Here is a 23,083-nt window from a genome sequence, read left to right as displayed (position 1 = left end):
TTAGCGCGTTCTGAAGGCTGCACCAAATGTACCGTCGTCCGCGGGACTTCTCTCATCAAAATGCAAAAAAATTATATTTAAGTTCATTCAAACATGTCAAACGTTGTATAACATAAATCTTTAGGGCCTTTTTCAACCAGAGCTCCAATAATATTCAAGGGGGACGGTTGCATTGTCTTTCAAAATGTTTCGAAAGGGGAGGGTAGCCAGGGGCGCCGGCGTCATAATGGTGATGGCCCTCCCCATGTGACCAAGCTCAACAGCCTCTCATTCTGTCAGTTTTCACAGTAGAAGACTCAAACCACTTTGTAAAGACTGGGGACATCTAGTGGAAGCAATAGGAAGTGCTCAATGAACCATAGCTCACGGTGTGATTTATAGGCAAAGTGATGAAGTTGAGTCCGCAATTCAGAATTCCACATCCTGTTACGATCTGTCTCGGGGTTTTGACTGCCATATGAGTTCTGTTATACTCACAGACACCATTCAAACAGTTTTAGAAACTTTAGGGTGTTTTCTATCCACAACCATTAATTATATGCATATCCTAGCTTCTGAGTTTGAGTAGGAGGCCGTTTAAAATGGGCATGTATTTTCTTCAAAAATCGCTGTAGCACCCCTTATCCTAGGCGACCGTCAAGAGGTTAACATTTTCCTCATGCTCTTTTCATAAATACACTGTTTATGTTACTGTTTTTCATCAACTCGCCAATGTTTAGTTCCAAGTAAGAGTTTTTGTGTGCAACACAAATCCAGTTGGATGGCGGCCAGGTTTCGATCTCACAGTATTTGCTGGTGTATTTTAATAATCAGGGGTTTGTTTCTCATTGGCTGTTGCAGGAAGGACTGGGAGGAGCTGTTTGACATCATCATCACCAACGCCTTGAAGCCTGGGTTCTTCTCACTGGTGCCCCAACAGAGGCCCTTCAGGACCCTGGGTGAGTACCTGACTACAGTACCTGCTTCCCTGCCTGTCTGTATGTCTGCCTGTCCATACAGGATCCCACTGCCCAGAAAACCATCAGTACCCTATGTACAGTACACTCCACCAACAGTAAGCACTGTAGATCAGCTCTCTGCCGACATCAAAAAGAGCATTACAGGGCTGTGGACTTTATAGCACAGTGGAATCTCATGATGGTGATTACTGCAAATAATTTCCTTTTTTAGGATGAGAAAAGCACTACTTGTGGAGTTGTCTTCCAGAAGATAAAACCCAAGCGTCAAATCAAATCTCTTCTGAAACCAGTAAGATAAACTAGCATCAAGACAGGTGGGGACCATCACACCACCTCTACTTGCAGACATAGTAGGGTTTAAACTAGGTTCATATTAGCTGTCAGTATTTCTAATTTGATCTATTATCCACACGTGATCATAGTTTTCCTGCGCAGGCAGCTGATATTTATTCACGGTCGGTTCCTAAAGGTGTGCCCAAGCTCTGGTATGCTCCCCCATCTGGACTGCGTTCCTGCCAGGAATGGATGCGTTATGTATGAAACACAATGACCCAGTCCCTCAAATATTCATACCTCCTCCAGCCCTCGCCACGTTGGCAGATATAGCCTCAGTCAGTGGCTGCTGCTATTCCATAATGTAGCAGAGATACTGGGAGAGATCTTATTCCATAATGTAGCAGAGATACTGGGAGAGATCTTAGTCCATAATGTAGCAGAGATACTGTATGCCTTGGGGCTTTTTTGGATACAGTATCACTGTCACTTATTTTGCCTCAGTTATTATGTTCTAATAGTGTTGCTATATTTGCCTGTCAAGTTGATCAGATAAAGAGCTGACAAGTTCACCTCAAAGCTAAGCTAGTTGACTATCAGCAGGTTGCTATCATGTCACCACAACAGTTTTGTGTTTGCAGTTTTATGTGCAGTTTTATGTCCTTCAATATTCGACAAGTTATCGATAATTCAAAAGCTCACTAATTCTGTACCTACCGGAAAAAATGTAAAACCCCATTTTAGATTTTTTTTCAACATGAGCTTCAAGTTGATGGACTGGGTCACATACTGTAAGTCAATGGGCTCTATTCTTATACAGGACATAATAACATTATCTACTTCTTAAGAAGAGCCCAGTTCCTGCCATGTACTGTATTAGACTAAGAGGTTTTAGAAATCGATCCTTTACTTTGGCTGCTAGTGTCAGACCCCTCCCAGTCTCGTATTAAGCATGACATTCCTTCAGCAGTCATTTGTCCAAAGGATGTCAGCCAGGCCAGGTCTCTCTAAATATTTGCCTTGTGCATACAGCCTCACTTTGGTTACAGTGAAAATGCCACCGGATTTCACATTCTAATATGGGGGGGCTCAGAGATAGAAATGTGTGTTTTTGTGCTCAGTTATGGTCTTCCAGAGACCACATACTTCTCATTCCATCTTCTGTCAAGGTCCGTACGTCCTCACAGCTGTGTGTGTGTGCTCGTTTGTGTGTGTGTGTGTGTGTGTGTGTGTGTGTGTGCGCGCGAGCGAGCGAGAGAGTCCGCACCCCCAAGTCTCTGCTTTCTATCTTCTGCCACAATATTTATATCACATTGAACGTATCAACAACGGTGTCTAAAAGATGGCGGCGAAGAACATGGCTGACGTTTTACATTCTCCCAACCATCCCAGCTATCTTATTTTTTTGCGTTTTGTGTAAATTCTTTTTTAACTTATTGTGTACATAATGTTGCTGCTACCGTCTCTTATGACCGAAAATAACTTCTGTACATCAGAAAAACTATTACTCACCGTGGACTAGAGGTCGACCGATTATGATTTTTCAACGCCGATACCGGATATTGGAGGACCCAAAAAAAAGCCGATACCGATTAACCGGCCGATTTGATTTATTAATAATGACGATTACAACAATACTGAATGAACACTTTTATTTTAACTTAATATTATACATCAATAAAATCAATTTAGCCTCAAATAAATAATGAAACATGTTCAATTTGGTTTAAGTAATGCAAAAACAAAGTGTTGGAGAAGAAAGTAAAAGTGCAATATGTGCCATGTAAAAAAGCTAACGTTTAAGTTCCTTGCTCAGAACATGAGAACATATGAAAGCTGGTGGTTACTTTTAACATGAGTCTTCAATATTCCCAGGTAAGAAGTTTTAGGTTGTAGTTATTATAGGAATTATAGGACTATTTCTCTCTATACCATTTGTATTTCATATACCTTTGACTATTGGATGTTCTTATAGGCAGTATAGTATTGCCAGTGTAACAGAATAGCTTCCGTAGCTCTCCTCGCACCCTCGAAGCATCGTTACCCGTCGCTCCACAAAAGCCACGGCCCTTGCAGAGCAAGGGTAACAACTACTTCAAGGTCTCAGAGCGAGTGACGTCACCGATTGACACACTATTAGCGCGCACCCCGCTAACTAGCTAGCCATTTTACATCGGTTACACCAGCCTAATCTCGGGAGTTGATAGGCTTGAAGTCATAAACAGCTCAATGCTTGAAGCACAGCGAAGAGCTGCTGGCAAATGCATGAAAGTGCTGTTTGAATGAATGCTTACGAGCCTGCTGCTGCCTATACCGCTCAGTCAGACTGCTATATCTAATCATAGACTTAATTATAACATAATAACAGAGAAATACGAGCCTTAGATCATTAATATGGTCAAATCCGGAAACTATCATTTCGAAAACAAAACATTTATTCTTTCAGTGAAATACGGAACAGTTCCGTATTTTATCTAACGGGTGGCATACCTAAGTCTAAATATTGCTGTTACATTGCACAACCTTAAATGTTATGTCATAATTATGTACAATTCTGGCAAATTAATTACGGTCTTTGTTAGGAAGAAATGGTCTTCACATAGTTCGCAACGAGCCAGGCAGCCCAAACTGCTGCATTTACCCTGACTCTGCTTGCACGGAACGCAAGAGAAGTGACACAATTTCCCTAGTTAAAAGAAATTCATGTTAGCAGGCAATATTAACTAAATATGCAGATTTAAAAATATATACTTGTTAACCTCTCTGGGCTAGGTGGGACGAATTCGTCCCACCTACGTAACAGCCAGTTGAATCCTGTGGCGCGATTTTCAAAACGTTTGAAATGCTATTATTTCAATTTCTCAAACATATGACTATTTTACAGCTATTTAAAGACAAGACTCTCGTTAATCTAACCACACTGTCCGATTTCAAAAAGGCTTTACAACGAAAGCAAAACATTAGATTATGTCAGCAGACTACCAAGCCAGAAATAATCAGACACCCATTTTTCAAGCTAGCATATAATGTCACAAAAACCCAGAAGACAGCTAAATGCAGCACTAACCTTTGATGATCTTCATCAGATGACAACCCTAGGACATTATGTTATACAATACATGCATGTTTTGCTCAATCAAGTTCATATTTATATCAAAAAACAGCTTTTTACATTAGCATGTATGTGACGTTCAGAACTAGCATACCCCCCGCAAACTTCCGGGGAATTCGCTAACAATTTACTAAATTACTCACGATAAACATTCACAAAAAGCATAACAATTATTTTAAGAATTATAGATACAGAACTCCTCTATGCACTCGATATGTCCGATTTTAAAATAGCTTTTCGGATGAAGCACATTTTGCAATATTGCAAAGTACATAGCCCGGCATCACAGGGCTAGCTATTTAGACACCCAGCAAGTTTAGCATTCACCATAATCAGATTTACTATAAGAAAAATGGTCTTACCTTTCCTGTTCTTCGTCAGAATGCACTCCCAGGACTTCTACTTCAATAACAAATGTTGGTTTGGTCCCAAATAATCCATCGTTATATCCGAATAGCGTCGTTTTGTCCGTGCGTTCCAGAAACTATCCGAAATGGTAAATAACGGTCGTGCGCATGGCGCATTTCGTGACAAAAAAATTCTAAATATTCCTTTACCGTACTTCGAAGCATGTCAACCGCTGTTTAAAATCAATTTTTATGCCATTTTTCTCGTAGAAAAGCGATAATATTCCGACCGGGAATCTCCTTTTCGGCAAACAGAGGAAAAAATCACAAAGACGGGGCGGCCAGGTCACGCGCCTAAGCCCACAGTCCCTTGATCGGCCACTTGAGAAAGGCGATAATGTGTTTCAGCCTGGGGCTGGGATGACGACATTCTGTTTTTTCCCGGGCTCTGAGCGCCCATGGACGACGTAGGAAGTGTCACGTTAGAGCAGAGATCCTTTCTAAAAGATAGAGATGGCAAAGAAGTTCCAGAAATGGTCAGACAGGCCACTTCCTGTAAAGGAATCTCTCAGGTTTTGACCTGCCATTTGAGTTCTGTTATACTCACAGACACCATTCAAACAGTTTTAGAAACTTTAGGGTGTTTTCTATCCATATATAATAAGTATATGCATATTCTACTTACTGGGTAGGATTAGTATCCAGATTAAATCGGGTACGTTTTTATCCAGCCGTGAAAATACTGCCCCCTAGCCCCAACAGGTTAATTGATTTTAAAGAAAGGCATTGATGTTTATGGTTAGGTACACATTGGTGCAACGACAGTGCTTTTTTTGCGAATGCGCTTGTTAAATCATCACCCGTTTGGCGAAGTAGGCTGTGATTCGATGATAAATTAACAGGCACCGCTTCGATTATATGCAACGCAGGACAAGCTAGATAAACTAGTAATATCATCAACCATGTGTAGTTAACTAGAGATTATGTTAAGATTGATTGTTTTTTATAAGATAGGTTTAATGCTAGCTAGCAACTTACCTTGGCTTCTTGCTACACTCGCGTAACAGGTAGTCAGCCTGCCACGCAGTCTCCTCGTGGAGTGCAATGTAATCGGCCACAATCGGTGTTCAAAAATGCCGATTACCGACTGTTATGAAAACTTGAAATCGGTCGACCTCTACCGTGGACTGGAAGAAACTTTTTCCTTTAATGAATCCGACGAGAAGTATATCCTGCTTTCACTGGAACAGGCCAAGATCCACGCCTTTTGCGTGAATCAAAGATGCCGGCATCCTTCTGAGAATCCGGAGGCGAGCAAGTAAACTCCCACTGCCTTCCATTCTTCTTGCTAATGTGCAATCATTGGAAAATAAAATTGATGACCTACGATTAAGATTATCCTACCAACGGGACATTAAAAACTGTAACATCTTATGTTTCACCGAGACGTGGCTGAACGAAAATACGGACAATATGGAGCTAGCGGGATTTTCCATGCACCGGCAGAACAGAGAGACTACCTCTGGTAAGACGAGGTGTGGGGGTGTGTGTCTTTTTGTAAATAACAGCTGGTGCGTGATGTCTAATATTAAAGAAGTCTCAAGGTGTTGCTCGTAAGGTAGAGTACCTTATGATAAGCTGTAGACCACACTATCTACCAAGAGTTCTCATCTGTATTATTCATAGCTGTCTATTTACCACCAGAAAACAAAGCTGGCACTAAGACCGCTCTCAACCAACTCTAACAGGCCATAAGTAAAGAAGAAAATGCTCACCCAGCAGTGGTGCGCCTAGTGGCCGGGGACTTTAATGCAGGCAAACTTAAATCAGTGTTACCAGATTTTTACCAGCATATCACATGTGCAACCAGGGAAAAAATATCCTAGACCACACACAGAGATGCATACAAAGCTCTCCCCCGCCCTCCATTTGGCAAATCTGACCATAATTCTATCCTCCTGATTCCTGCTTACAAGAAAAAACTAAAGCAGGAAGTTCCAGTGAATCGCTCAATACGGAAGTGGTCAGATGACGCGGATGCTACACTACAGAACTGTTTTGCTAGCACAGACTGGAATATGTTCCGGGATTCAACCAATGGCATTGAGGAATATACCACCTCAGTCATCGGCTTCATCAATAAGTGCATCGATGACGTTGTCCCCACAGTGACTGTAAGTACATATCCCAACCAGAAGCCATTGATTACAGACAACATCTGCATAAAGCTAAAGGCTAGAGCTGCCGCTTTCAAGGAGCGGGAGACTAAACCGGACGCTTACAGGAAATCCTGCTATGCCCTCAGATGAACCATCAAACAAGCAAAGAGTCAATACAGGATTAAGATTGAATCCTACTACACTGTCTCTGCAGCTCGTCAGATGTGGCAGGGCTTGAAAACTATTACAGACTACAAAGGGAAACCCAAACACCAGCTGCCCAGTGACGCGAGCCTACCAGACAAGCTTAATGCCTTTTATGCTCGCTTCGAGGCAAGCAACAATGACGCATGCACGAGCGCACCAGCTGTTCTAGATGACTGTGTGATAACACTCTCGGTAGTCAATGTGAACAAAACCTTTAAACAGGTCAACATTCACAAAGCTGCTGGGCCAGACGGATTACCAGGACGTGTACTCAAAGCACACACGGACCAACTGTGAAGTGTCTTCGCTGACATTTTCAACCTCTCCCTGACCGAGTCTGTAATACCTACATGTTTCAAGCAGACCACCATAGTCCCTGTGCCCAAGGAAGCGAAGGTAACCTGCCTAAATGATTACCGCCCCGTGGCACTCAAGTCGGTAGCCATGAAGTGCTTTGAAAGGCTGGTCATGGTTCACATCAACAGCATCCTCCCGGACACCCTAGACCCACTCCAGTTCGTATACCGCCCCAACAGATCCACAGATGACACAATCTCAATCGCACTCCACACCACCCTTTCTCACCTGGACAAAAGGAACACCTATGTGAGAATGCTGTTCATTGACTACAGCTCAGCGTTAAACACTATAGTACCCTCAAAGCTCATCACTAAGCTAAGGACTCTGGGACTAAACACCTCCCTCTGCAACTGGATCCTGGACTTCCTGACGGGCAGCCCCCAGGTGGTAAGAGTAGGCAACAACACGTCTGCGACACTGATCCTTAACAATGGGGCCCCTCGGGTGTGTATTTAGTCCCCCTCCTATATTCTTTGTTCACCCACGACTGCGTGGCCAAACACAATTCCAACACCATCATTAAGTTTGCTGACGACACAACAGTGGTAGGCCTGATCACCGACAATGAGACAGCCTATAGGGAGGAGGTCAGAGAACTGGCAGTGTGGTGCCAGGACAACTGCCTCTCCCTCAATGTGAGCAAGACAAAGGAGCTGATCGTGGACTACAGGAGAAGGCAGGCTGAACAGGCCCCCATTAACGTCGACGGGGCTGTAGTGGAGCGGGTCGAGAGTTTGAAGTTCCTTGGTGTCCACATCACAAACAAACTATCATGGTCCAAACACACCAAGACAGTTGTGAAGAGGGCACGACCACAACTTTTCCCCCTCAGGAGACTGAAAAGATTTGGCATGGGTTCCCAGATCCTCAAAAGGTTCTACAGCTGCACCATCGAGAGCATCCTGACTGGTTGCATCACCACCTGGTATGGAAACTGCTCGGCATCTGACCGTAAGGCACTACAGAGGGTAGTGCGTACGGCTCAGTACATCACTGGGGCCAAGCTGCCATCCAGGACCTATATTAAAGGCGGTGTCAGAGGAAAGCCCATAAAATTGTCAGAGACTCCAGGTTATAGACTTTTTTCTCTGCTACCCCATGGCAAGCGGGACCGGAGCATCAAGTCTAGGACCAAGAGGCTCCTCAAAAGCTTTTACCCCCAAGCCATAAGACTGCTGAACAACTTTTAAAATCGCCACCAGACAATTTACATTTGAAAATTGAAAATTTACAATTTACATTTGAACCTGCAGCCCACTTTGTCAAGGGTTGTCGTTTTAACAAAGGAAAGTAGAGGTTTTCCTGCTGCTGGTCTTAAGCACCAATCAGTTAAGCCAGGCACAAGGACTTTGAAGATGAAACACAATATGAATAACAAAGTTTATACAGTTATATTTACTCAATGGCGATTCCAGTAGGCCTAAGCTCTTTTACTGAGTTCAGCTAAACATTTGATTTGTTTTCAAGGAACTTTCTAGGGCCTCCCTCCCAGCAGTTACTATTGTGTGAGTAATGCTGTGGGAATTGTGTGGTGCAGTTTAGATTCCAGCTTCTCTGTATCTTATATTGGCAATGCTCCACTACCCCCTTGCTCAAACTGAAACAGACTGCGGTTATTGCTAACCAGCAGCAGCCCAATCAAACAGGCCAAAACCCCCTCCAGTCAACCAGGAATGACTATAGATGCAGACCTTTTCTCTTAGTGAAAAGTACTTGGCTGTTGTTGAGCATTAAGACATAAACCATGTTGTTCCTGAAGTCTGGAAAGATCATTGGGTGTTATTTATGAACTGTAAATGCTTCCATGAGGTCATTGACACACTTTCCTGTGTGAGTGCCTGAAAAAGGAGGAAGCAGACAAGCCTCCATGGTTGTATCCCAAATGGCACCCTATTCCCTATATAGTGTACTTCTTTTAACCAGAGCCCTATATCCCCTGTTCAAAAGTAGTGCACTATATCTGTTTAGGAAACATACTCATGGAAGTACTGTAGCTCCAATTAGGCACCTGTGAAAAATCTATTTTAAATGAGTTACTTTTATCCCTCACAAGTGATGTATATGAAAGTATCCATATTTGTTATCGACTGGCTCAATTCTGTCTTATGTAGCAAAATTTGAAATTGTGTTTTTTACATTGGAAAAGTAAAGACTGAGCTAGAAAATGGTATATCATACATTACAGTTGAGGAACAATTGGAAAGTAATTCTGCTTTGAAAGTTGATAAACTTGTAACCTCACTTTTGAGAAAATGGCCCTTGAATGTTTTGGTAAACCTACTGGAGAGCTCATCTTAGTCTACACCCATTTAGCATCGTACACACTCTCTTAAGCCTTAGCCCCACCCATCTCTTTAAGGATTCACATGTGAGGCCATGTACTAAACACAAAAAGTACAGGCTGCATGACATCTGCGGCCTCGTGGTCCAAAATAGTCAATAAATCCACCCATTTTAAAAATTAATTTAGGATATGTCAATCAAGCAAACCAGGCAACTAAAAGCTACTTTCTAAACAATGTTTTGGTTCGTTTCTAGCTTGTTGGCTAGCTATCTAATGTTAAGTTAGCTGGCTAGCCAGTTCAAATAATGACCATATTATATAGCTGACAAGGTCTTCATTATTACAGGAAAATAAACTCACAACAAGATCATTATTTACAAGTTAATGGTGAGCCAATTACAGAAAATAATTGGCTCACCATTAGAAATAAAAGCAGGGCATTCTACCAAAGAAATCTTAGAATGTGGACGCTGTCTCGTTGGCCTAACGTTATATCCTAATTTGACTTTGGTGCAGGTCTGGTAAACACATACTATATCAAATATAATCAAAATTAATTTGTCACATGAACAGGATACAGAAGGTTTAGTGAAATGGTTACTTGCATAGTAGAGTATTTTGTTTAGACATGTAGCTAGCTAGCTAAACAAAGAACCATAATTCCAACTCCTAACGTTACTACCCTGCATGAATCTGCAGGTAGCTAACCAACCAGGTTCAATGTTAGCTAGCTAGCTACATGGTAGACACATCTGAACTAATCTCTCGGCATGTCCAGCCCATCCAATATCTCAGCCAATCATGGCTAGTGGGAAGGTTCCTATCTTTTCCGTGGCTAAACCAACTAGGCTTGTATTTTCACCATTTTATTCATATTTACAGATGGCATACACATTTGTTGTTAAGGCACATGAAATATTCCAGAATGCATTTCTGCCCCCCAAAAAATGCATTTTGATTTAAAAAAAAGTTTACGTTCAAATGCCTCTCCTGTGAAGTAGTGACACACGACATACGCCAAGTTTCCTGAAATTAGTCACATTTGCTTGTGGGCCCAGTGTAGAGTTATGTGGTGAGAGGTGTTGTGGTTGTGTGCTAAGCGGTGTGGTTGTGTATGTTCATGTCGTTGAACGGTGTAGTCGATCTGTGTGGTGACTTTGTGGTTGTTGTTGACTTTTTCCTGGCTGTAGTGAATGATGTGGAGGAGAGCGAAGGGCTGCCATCCCTGGACAAGCCTGGCTGGTACTCTCAAGGCAACTGGCCCCACCTCCACCAGCTGCTCAAGACCATGACTGGCAATCCTGAGCCCAAGGTAAGATTGATAGATTGGTTAGTTGGTTTAATATTTTCTTATCCTTCAAGAGGAAATTCTACTGATCATGTTTTGAAATAACTAACAAGCTGTGTATTAAATACCCTGAGCAAAAATATAAATGCAACATGTAACAATTTCTAAGATTTTACTGAATTACAGTTCATATAAGGAAATCAGTCAATTGAAATAAATTAATTTGGCCCTAATCTATGGATTCATATGACTGGGAATAGAGATATGCATCTGTTGGTCACAGATACCTTAAAAAAAAGGGTAGGAGCTGGAATCAGAAAACCAGTTAGTATTTGGTGTGACCACAATTTGCCTCATGCAGCATGACACATCTCCTTCGCATAGAATTAATCATGCTGCTGATTGTGGCCTGTGAATGTTGTCCCACTCCTCTTTAATGGCTGTGCGAAGTTTCTGGATATTGGCTGGAACTGGAACACACTGTCATACACGTCGATCCAGAGCATCCCAAACATGCTCAATGGGTGACATGTCTGGTGAGTATGCTGGACATGAAAGAACTGGGACATTTTCAGCTTCCAGGAATTGTGTACATATCCTTGTGACATGGGGCCGTGCGTTATCATGCTGAAACATGAGGTGATGGCAGTGGATGAATGGCACGACAATGGGCCTCAGGATCTCGTCATGGTATCTCTGTGCATTCAAATTGCCATCGATAAAAGGCAATTGTGTTTGTTGTCCTTAGCTTAAGCCTGCCCATACCATAACCTAGGGCTGGGCGATATATCGATATAAAAAATATATCGATATATTTTAAATGTGATATGAAATTAGACCATTTCGCATATATCGATAGAGTTCAAATTTGCGCTTTGATCCTTGCTCCAAGCAAGCTGCAGACCCGGAGCTCTCTGCGCTGCTCCCCGCGCCCCGCCCCTCTTTCATGCACAGAGGGGGGAGGGGCAGGAACAGACACTTCAACAAACATGGAGGAAGCAACAGCGTCTGCGGAGCGTTTTGAGGAGGAATTGGTTAGTAAAAGAAAAAGCATTGGCTCAGTAATTTGGAGATGGTTCGGATTCAAAGTATCAGATGAGCAACAAAATCACGTTATATGTAGGCAGTGCCATAAAAAAGTTACAGCCAGGGGTGGAAGCACTACAAATATTTTTCACCACCTAAAACAGTGGCACAAACTGCAATACGAAGAGTGTGTGAAACTGCGCGCTGCAGAAGCCCCAGCCGCAAGCCGTCGACAACCCGAAAAAGCTCCAGCCCCTAAACAAAGCTCACTGCAAACTTCATTTTCCCGCAGTGTGCCTAATGTCTACCTCAAGACAGCATTACTGTTTATCAAAGTAAAAAAAGAGGGGGAAAATGTTTATTGAGTTGATAGTCTGTTTCTTGTGCAACTGGTTGAGGCTGTTCAGATAAGAAATTGAGTTAACAAAAAGCAAATGGTAATCTCAGGCTGATGTTTAAAAAAACATTTTCTCAAACTGAGCACTTTATTTTGTTCTTTATTTATATATAATTGCTGCCCTTACTAGGGTTTGTCATATTTTATTATTTTGTAATGTTCGTTATTTGCATCTGTGGATTTGTTAGAAAGGAGAAGAAATCTGTAATTTGATTTTAATAAGCCATTTAAAGTTGTCAAACTAAAAAAAAGTTGACTTTTCTCATAAATATATATAATATTTATTTCAGAAAAAGATAGGCCTATTTTATTTTATAGGCTATTTTTGTTTAAGATATTTAAATGTGCACCTTATGGAGCTTTGATTTCAAAAAAGGTACTCCTGTTGTTATACAGTGTTTATGTTTACATGTTATTGTTATTTGAACAGCTGAGCATTTAATCTGAACCAGGTGAAGAGCCCTGTTTATTATTTATTCATTTGATTTTTCAACTGTTCACTGAAATAGCCGGTTTCAATAAAACTACTTCAGACATGTCATATCTGGCTTTGACTTTGACTGAACATTTGCTCTCACTTTGCGGAAAAAATATCGGGATATATATCTTATATCGATATTCAGCCTAAATATATCGGGATATGACTTTTGGTCCATATCGCCCAGCCCTACGCATAACCCCACCGCCACCATGGGGCACTCTGTTCACAACGTTGACATCAGCAAACCGCTCACCCACACGACGCTATCTGTCTGGTACAGTTGAAACCGGGATTCATCCGTGAAGAGCACACTTCTCCAACATGCCAGTGGCCATCGAAGGTGAGCATTTGCCCACTGAAGTCAGTTACGACGCTGAACTGCAGTCAGGTCAAGACCCTGGTGAGGACGACGAGCACGTAGATGAGCTTCCCAGAGACGGTTTCTGAGAGTTTGTGCAGAAATTCTTTGGTTGTGCAAACCCAGTTTCATCAGCTGTGTTGGGTGGCTGGTCCCAGACAATCCCACAGGTGAAGAAGCCGGATGTGGAGGTCCTGGACTGGCTCATTTACACGTGGTCTGCAGTTGTGAGGCCGGTTGGACATACTGCCAAATTCTCTAAAACAATGTTGGAGGCGGCTTATGGTAGAGAAATTAACATTAAATTCTCTGGCAACAGCTCTGGTGGACATTATTGCAGTCAGCATACCAATTGCACGCTCCCTCAAAACTTGAGACATCTCTGGCATTGTGTTGTGTTTCAAAACAGCACATTTTAAAGGAGCCTTTTATTGTCCCCAGCACAAGGTGCACCTGTGTAATGGTCATGCTGTTTAATCAAGTTCTTGATATGCCACACCTGTCAGGTGGATTGATTATCTTGGTAAAGGAGAAATGCTCGCTAACAGGGATGTAAACTAATTTGTGCACACAATTTGAGAGAAATAAACTTTTTGTGCATATGGAACATTTCTGGATCTTTTATTTCAGCTCATGAAACATGACCAACACTTTACATGTTGTGTTTGTATTTTTGTTCAGTATATTTCCAAATAACCACATCACTTCCCTATTATCATGGGATTTGTGTCAAAATGTTTATCTACAAAGCAGTGTAGGTTTGCTTTCAGCTTCCGTTCCTGGCAGACGCACAGAGATCTGACGTACTCTATAAATCAGCTCGGAGTTATTCGCACCAGTGTGAAGGAGAGGGAAACATGGCCGTGTACACCTGCACACCTTGGCATAAGTGTCAGCAGGGCTAGAGTGCCAGCCAGAGAGCTGCCTGTCCTGCTGAGAGGGTCTGTGATAAACAGGCCCTTACTGTAGAGTACACAGCCTATACGATTTCTGACAGGCAGGCAGCCAGCTCTTCTCACTCTGAGACCCTGTTTGAGCCCTCTCTCAGCTTTAAGGAAAGGCTCCGGCTCACTGACTTGTGCACCCAGGGACGCCCATCGTCCACGTCCTCAGCCTCCCCTCCCTCTACCCCTCCCACCCGGCCAGGAGTGCTCAATGACCCCTCTGTTCTTGGGCCACGTGGAGAAAGCGCTCGAGGAATGCAGTGTCAACCTGCACGTATGGCAGCTTTAAGGCAGCCCCTTAAAGCTGCTGCTATCCAGAATTCTTGGGATGTCCATACCCCATTGAAGTTGAGATTTAAAATAGTTATGGTAAGGGTTAGGTTAGGGTTTAAGGTTAAGGGTAGGGGTTAAGGTTCTGATTAGGGTTCAGGTTTGGGATGTCCCAAGCATCCCGTATAGCACTAACCGTGATCTGAGGCAGTCTGTTTTGGTTTCTCCTCACTTTCACCTGACAGGACTTAATGTTGGCCCGCTAGGCCGGCTGAATGGGAGGCATTCAGGGCAGATTACAGTCCCCTGTAGCAGTGAGCACAGGTCTGGCTGCGACATGGAGGATCAAAGCTTAGACACTGAGCTGCCCTGCTCATACAGATTCAATGAGTCAATGATTCAAATGGCACTCATTTTCCTCTGTGTGTCGTTTTGTTGTCGTAAGCGTACTCCACCCACTTCTCTCTATCTGGAATCTCAGACCTTTTTCTCCCCCCAGACACATTTAACCATTCTTAAAGTTCTGTTGTGTCGTTACAATTTCATACAATTTCATGAATGAGCAAAGCTGCTGTAATGATCGGATTGGGGACTAAGTAACATGGATATAGTCCTTATATCCCTGGCCCTCTCATGTCAGATATGTGATCTCCCCTTCCCTCCTCTCTGTCTGTCTGCGTCCCAAATGGCACCCCTAAGGCCGTGGTGAAAATGAGTGCACTACATAAGGAACAAGGTGGCATTTGGGATGCAGGCTCTGTCTGTCCCAGCCAGGCCCCAAACAGTGGAGCACAATGGGCTCTGGTCACCCTGTTTCCTCCCCAGGGGAAAGGCCATGCTGTCAGGCTGACATGAATTTTCTCCTAGGGAGAAGGAGGGAGCTGCAGACTGTAGAAAGTTATATCTTCAGGGGAAAGAGTCCTCAGAAGAGCAGTCTTGTTGTAGTTGAAACCTGAATTATGTTGCGTTATTCGTCCCAGCCTTATGAAACTGTGTTTAGCATCTAGCGAGCCCCATGAAAGTCTCTCTAATGTTTTGCCGCTGTGTTGGAATTGGCCTGTAAATATTTATTGTACTGATCCAATGCCTCTGCCTGCAGTGGGAAGATGAAAAAACGATTGGTGCACTCCGCAGCAGTGCCCTCTCTCTCTCTCTCCCTCTCTGTGGCCAGTTTCTCTGAAAACTTGATACCTATGCCCAGCTCCAGAGAGCCACAGGCCCAGCTCACAGCTCCACATCCTAGGCCCTGGCTGGCTGGCTGGCTGTCCTGTTTATTTATGCGTGGAACTGCAAGACCTGGTCACAGACACTGTAAAGGGCCTGAGAAGAGGAGGGGGTTTCCGGAGTGATTCCAGCAGCCCACATGAACACATTAGAGACCCTCCACTCCTCCCTCACCACCTTCTCTTAGTGGGTGTCTGCCCGCCTCCAAAAACAAACACATACACACCACTCTGCATTCCACACAGAGAGCTGTGTGAAGGACTCTTTAAGTGTGTGTCTTAAGCACCAACATAGTATCATCCTTATAGAACACTGGCCTCAGTGGCCTGGTGTAATAACCTGTATTCTCTCCTTAAAATAGCCCCTCAAGAAGTCAGGGTTTGGTGATGTGCTGAAACTCAGAGATATTTCCTCTAAAGAGCTGATTCCATTATGGCAGCATTCTTGTTTGTTTTTCCTAGTGTTTTCTCTAATCCCTCTGACACTTCTTAACCCTTAGGTTCCATTGGAGTTGCAAAGCATACAACTATATACATTTGTTGCAATGGGTTTTGAATGTCAGGAAAGGGGTTGCCAGTCAGTTTAGGTATGCCGTTCAGCTAAGCCTGTCTTAACGTGTTTTTCTTTCCAGCCATAGCAAAAGTACAAAAGAGACATGATGGCCAAAGAAGACTTGATGAGTTTTGCAGCCATATCGTGTCTGGTCTAGTTTGCCCTAGGGGCAGTAAGACATGTCAGTGTTATTGAATTAGACTATGACTGAATGCCCCCTTTTAAACAAATCCTGCCAAATTGCTATTGTATCAGTGCTTTACAACTGAACCTTTACAAATCACATAAAGAAGTAGTTACTCTATGAAACGTCTACTTAATTTACGGAGCAGCTACTCAGATAATGGCCTCATTCGTTGTCTATGTCCTGTCTCCTACTCTCTATAGGTGGTTTACTTTGGGGATAGCATGCGGTCGGACATGTTCCCTGCTAGCACGTTTGGGAAGTGGGAGACTGTGATGATCGTGGAGGAAATGGAGGGAGAGGGCGTCCCGAGGAGCGAAGCAGCAGAGACCAACGAGGCCCAAGTGGAGCCTCAGGAGAAGAAGGGAAAGTTTGAGGTAAGTTCACACCAGCAGTTGTTTCCGTTTAACGTGCTCTCCCACCTTGCCCCTGCTACCTAAAAGACATTCTCCCAACCCCCAGTCCATTGGCTCAGTGCCAAAATATACCCAATGTAGCATGTGTGTCTGAGAATGTGCGTGTGTTCATTTTGTAGCATTATCAAAAGACGTTCTGCAATTGCATTGTTGTAAGTATACCGTGGCGGTTTCATATTATTACAGTTTCACATCTAAAGGAGGAACCTGTAAAACAAGTTTACGTGAGTCTGTATTTCTCAGAGTAAGCCTAGTTTGAGTACAGTAAAGTCAGAAAATAAACATTTTAGGGAAGCTCACGTACTACTAGGAAGGAAACTATGAAGTAATCCGTACGACCAGGATGCAATATCACCCAGTGCTGCCCTCTCCCTCACTGACCAGGCCATGGAGGATGTTTTGTTCCAGACAGTAGAGAAGTTAGATGAGTCAGCATATCTGTTGCCAGGAGCAATGAGAGGAACATCCTTGTTTGGCTAAAACACCACTAGGATAGATGACTCCTTCATCTGAAGGGACTGACTGAGGAGGTTGTGCCATGTTTGGAGCACGGGGCCTTGTAGATGGACAAATTGTCGCCGCCTAGACTCACACCTCTACCTCTCTGTCGCTCTTTTTTTTCCCTTCTCCCTTCTCCCTCTCTCTTTGTCTCCACCCTCTTCTCTCTGTCTCTCTCTCTCTCTGTCCCTTCTCCCTCTCTCTTTGTCTCCCCCCCACCCCCATTTTCTCTTTCTCTCTCCCCCTCCACCCCCATCTCTCCCTCTCTTATTCTCTCTCTTGGTTTCACCCCTCCACTCACTTCTCTCCTTTTTTTTATCTCCCACCCAGCCTATCTCTCTCTCTCTCTCTACTTACCTTTCCTTTCTAAAACGTATTTCCCCATTTGCCTCATTTAATAGATATTCCTGGAAGCTCCAGTTGGTCTCTCTCTTTTGCTCTGCTGCAGCCAGAGTGTATGTAACACATTAATAGACACTCTTAAGAGAACTGCCTGGAATGACGTTTCCCCCAGATTCCTTTTGGTTACAATTTGGTGGAAATTTCCACATGAATAGGCTACTGTATGTAATGTTGTGCATCAGGTTGCCACTTATATTATGAGGTTCCGTGTAGAGAAGATATAAACTAGAGAAGAGGAAGAAGTAGTTAGTGCAGAAGTAGCCAGAATGTTTCCATGGCTCAGAGTTCGGAGCTGATCTTGTTATTTTAACATGAAAGATCTTGGATTCATTTAATCTTATGAATGACTTCTAACATAAACAGATCTTCTCAGCATGCAACTCCATCTCCAAGTCTGGTTGGAAGTCAAAAAGCGTCATTTTTCAGAAGAATGTCTTCCATCACACTTTTCACCAAGAGAGAGACAAAGTAGCAACAGTTTTTTTTTATTTGACGCAATCCCATTTCTCCTAGACACATTTCAAGGAAGTATCTGTAAGAGTTGAGTAATTTAAATGCATACGTGTCTTCTGCTACCTCTAGTTTGATCTGATAACAGTCCGTACTTGTTAACCACATCCTGTTTTTAAGGCATGTTCTGCCTTTCAGCACTTTTTAGAGATTAACATATTGCACCGACAAATGGCACTGATAAGGATGAGTGGGGGGGGGCTGCCGTTTTACAGGCTCCTAACCAACTGTGCTATTTTGTTAGTTTTTTCACATTGTTTGTAACTGATTTTGTACATAATGTTGCTGCTACAGTCTCTTATGACCAAAAAGACCTTCTGGACATCAGAACAGCGACTACTCACATCAAACTGGACGAAGATTTTTTCTTTAATGAGTCAGACGCGAAGGATATACTGCTCTCTCAAGACCAGGCCCAAATCCCAGTCATCCGCGTGAAGAAAAGACGGAGAAAAAGGGGAAGAAGGGCGGGGTGCCTTGTGAGAATTTCCTGGCGAGTTGGTAAACCACCACTACCCTCCGTATTATTGGCCAACAGACAGACTATCAGGATGTGAACTCAAAGCATATGCGGACCAATTGGCCAGTGTCTTCACTGACATTTTCAACCTCTCCCTGACCAATTATGTAATACCTACATGTTTCAAACAGACCACCATAGTCCCTGTGCCCAAGAAAGCGAAGATAACCTGCCTAAATTATTACAGTTGAGTACAGTTGAAGTCGGAAGTTTACATACACCTTAGCCAAATACATTTAAACTCAGTTTTTCACAATTCCTGACATTTAATCAGAGTAAAAATACCCTTCTTTCATCATATTCCCAGTGGGTCAGAATTTTACATACACTCAATTAGTATTTGGTAGCATTGCCTTTAAATTGTTTAACTTGGGTCAAACGTTTTGGGTAGCCTTCCACAAGCTTCCCACAATAAGTTGGGTGAATTTTGGCCCCTTCCTCCTGACAGAGCTGGTGTAACTGAGTCAGGTTTGTAGGCCTCCTTGCTCGCAGACAACCATAGTCCCCTGTGCCCAAGAAAGCGAAGGTAACCTGCCTAAATGATTACCCCCCGTAGCACTCACGTCGGTAACCATGAAGTGCTTTGAAAGGCTGGTCATTACTCACATCAACACCATCATGCCGGAAACCCTAGACCAACTCCAATTCGCATACCGCCCCAACAGATCCACAGATGATGCAATCTCAATCGCACTCCACACTGCCTTTTCCCACCTGGACAAAAGGAACACCTATGTGAGAAGGCTGTTCATCGGCAACCGCTTAGCATTCAACACCATAGTGCCCACAAAGCTCATCACTAAGCTAAGGGACTAAACACCTCCCTCTTCAACTGGATCCTGGACTTCCTGATGGGCAGCCCCCAGGTGGTAAGGGTAGGCAACAACACATTTGCCACTCTGATCCTCAACACTGAAGCCCCTCAGTGGTGCGTGCTTAGTCCCCTCCTGTACTCCCTGTTCACCCACGACTGCGTGGCCAAACACGACTCCAACACCATCAAGTTTGCTGACAACACAACAGTGGTAGGCCTGATCACCCACAACAATGGGACAGCCTATAGGAAGGAGCTCAGAGACCTGGCAGTGTGGTGCCAGGACAACAACCTCTCCCTCAATGTGAGCAAGACAAAGGAGCTGATCATGGACTATTGGAAAAGGAGGGCTTAACAGGCCCCCATTAACATCAACGGGGCTGTAGTGGAGCGAGGGCACGACAACAACTTTTCCCCCTCAGGAGACTGAAAAGATTTGGCATGGGGCTCAGATCCTCAATTTTTTTTTTACAGCTGAGCCATCGAGAGCATCCTGACCGGTTGCATCACCGCCTGGTGTGGCAACTGCTCGGCATCTGACCGTAAGGCGCTACAGAGGGTAGTGCGTATGGCCCAGTACATCTCTGGGGTCAAGCTTCCTGCCATCCAGGACCTATATACTAGGCAGTGTCAGAGGAAGGTTCTAAAAATTGTCAGACTCCAGTCACCCAAGTTAGACTGTTCCCTCTACTACCGCACGGTAAGTGGTACTGGAGTGCCAAGTCTAGGTCCAAAAGGTTCTTTAACAGCTTCTACCCCCAAGCCATAAGACTGGTGGACAATTAATCAAATGGCCACCCAGACTATTTACATTCTCTGAAACCAAAGTGGTGCATCAAGTTTGACACCAGCGGGTTCCTGAACAGCTTCTATCCCCAAGTCATAAGACTGCTAAATAGTTTACAAAATGTCTAAATGGACTATCTGAGTTGACCCTTGTATTTTTTTTTTTATTCCAACACACACACACACACAGTCACTTCATAATTTGCTCACACACACATGCATTTATACTGACTGTACGCACACCCACTCACATAAAATCATAATATGCGCTGCTGCTACTCTGTTTATCATATCTCCTGATGCCTAGTCACCTTACAGTACATGCCGTATCTAACTCTATCCCTCCAGTATTCCTGCACATTGTAAATATGGTATTGGAACTGGCCCTGTATATAACTTCTTACTTTATCGTGTTCTTCTTATTTCTTATTTTCATTTCTTATGTGTTTCTGTTTTACCTTGTTATTTGTAGTATTACATTGTTATTAATTACTGCATTGTTGGAGCTTGCAAGAAAGGCATTTTACCCTGCTTGTGCAGGTGACATGAACATTTTAGACTAACTCCACACTGATTTTTATTTTGAAATTCCTGTTAAAAAAAGTGGATCGATCATTACTCATGAATTTCCCTCCTAGCAGGATTAATTCCCTCTGTCTGGTCAGAGAATCACTCCCTCATTAGCACGTGTGATGTGCTTTCAGGACCAGGGCATGAAGGCGCCCTCTGCTCCATCCGAACAGTGGGGATCCTACTTTGTGGATGCACACAAGACTCCTGGAGGGGATGAGGAGAGCCAGAAACTCACCTGGTGCTGCCATAGCATCCACAAATACAGCACCATGGCCATCCCCAGTGTGGAGTCTATTGCAGGTACAGGGTGGAGAGGGCTATGGGGGCTCACTGACTCTTGTGTTGCGTAATGTCCTACCTAACTACTGTAGCGTCTTGTCTTGAGAGAGGCGTGCATGGTACGTTTGAAGAGGCATTTGACCCCAGATATCCTCTACTACCCGTTCCTTATTCTTGTTGAGAAGTGTCTCTGGAATATTTTCTGTTCCTTTTTGTGAAGGTTGGTTTTAGCAAAGCTTTGGGGGTTACTGACTCAGCTAAGCAGGCTAAACTGGTTGATGTGATGTCATATTATTCACCATTCTTTTCAACCCTCCTCCATAGATCTCCCTCTGGACTACAAGTTCCCCAGGTTCTCTCCCAACAAACCCTGCACCACCGGCTACTACCCCAGACCCCCAGATTCCCTGCTGAAGAAATGCCAGAGTCAGTCGTCTTAAAGAGTCCTTCTTCCCAGAGTCGCCCCCTCACCCTCCTCAGCCTAATGGGGAGGAATGTGCCTCCATCTCACCTGTAGTTCCACACCTGAACCACGCCGATCATCCCTAGAGCACAGGAAATCACGCTCACATTGATAGAAACCATGGGAATGTAAAAGCACAGTATCTCTCTGTAAGTAACTTGGCTACATTTGAACGTTGTTCTGTACGTGGATTATTGTACATGTGTGTGGAAAATGTGACTTGCCAATTGTGTAGGTATCTGTCAGCATACAGTGCTGATTAAAGCACATTCATATTGTTTTATGTGAAGACCACTATTTTTTTATGTAGATAGATAGGTAATTGGTGTTCCAGTTGAACCCCCTATACTGTAAGTGCATCATTCAATGTAAGTTAATAACTCTTTAGAGTAGTAACAAACCTTTCAAGCCCCACAAATAATGTCCTACATTTTGTTTTTGTGTGTCCTTACCTCAAATCTGATCTGAAATGCAATGTTGAACAGTCCCAGCAGTGTTTGTCTCCCGAGAGAAATTCCTAATAATCCATTATGTCCAGTATTCATGGTATTAGTGTGTGTATAATACATAATAAACAGCCATTTTGGTTTTGTTTCGCTGTATGCATTTGAATAACAGTAACTTTAGATGCCCTTAAAGGTAAAGCATTTCCCCTGTATTGATTTTGTGTAAGGTGTGTGAGAGCATTGTTCTTGAAGAAATGGCACAATCTGTCCTTGGTGTTACCTTTCTGTGGAAAACATTTAATAATAAATGAAAACTCTAATACCGGGTGGTTAATACTATGCTCTGTGTACTCTATGTATTATCTTGGTGCAGCAGTAAACTATAGTGCTGTTGGGGTGACTGTGTAAAAATGTGGAATACTTAGGCTTCATATGCAGTACCAATTTGAAGATATGCTTTAACTGACTCCTGAATGGTTACATGTGTTGGTGGACTGCATATAGACTAGTTGTATTATATTGATAAGAAACAAAGTCTTAATATGCTTTTAAGAGTATTTTGATAGTAAGTACTGTATTAGTTGATAAGAGAGGACAGGAGACTTTAATTGGGAAGCCAAAGTGGGTTATTATTTATGTTATAAATGTGTGTGTTGGTGTTAAACACAATGCAGCTTTAGTGATCCATTTCCTTTTTTTCATGTGATTTGCAAACTTTTATAAGCCCATTTGCCTTATGTTTATTTCATTAGTGCTATTGTGTTCTAGAGAAGATACAGGGAAAGTGTTTAATGTACTGTCTATGAAATAAAAAATATGTTCTACAATTTTGTTACACTGCCTTTTCTGGTGCTTTGTGTGTTTTCTTGACAGTAAAAATAAAAAATTTCTGAAAATGTGTCAGTCAGAGATCATTACCAAATTGGAATAGACTGCTTCAAACCTATTTGA

The 23,083-nt window shown here is 43.1% G+C and overlaps 1 protein-coding gene across 2 annotated transcripts in view; it reads left to right on the top strand.

Annotated features, from left to right (window-relative positions):
• nt5d1 (5-nucleotidase domain-containing protein 1) overlaps window positions 1-22,959 on the top strand; it is a 79,576-nt gene extending 56,617 nt beyond the window's left edge. For both annotated transcript variants that reach the window (XM_014144209.2, NM_001173760.1), the window contains 5 exon segments: window positions 841-938; window positions 10,892-11,013; window positions 16,629-16,802; window positions 21,076-21,244; window positions 21,548-22,959. In XM_014144209.2, the coding sequence (XP_013999684.1) occupies window positions 841-938; window positions 10,892-11,013; window positions 16,629-16,802; window positions 21,076-21,244; window positions 21,548-21,663 (679 nt within the window). In that variant the 3' untranslated portion in view covers window positions 21,664-22,959.
• The last annotated feature ends 124 nt before the right edge of the window (window positions 22,960-23,083 follow it).

This window comes from Salmo salar, chromosome ssa15 (assembly GCF_905237065.1).
Source record: "Salmo salar chromosome ssa15, Ssal_v3.1, whole genome shotgun sequence".
NCBI lineage: Eukaryota > Metazoa > Chordata > Actinopteri > Salmoniformes > Salmonidae > Salmo > Salmo salar.
This window is presented reverse-complemented; position numbering and strand designations above follow the sequence as displayed.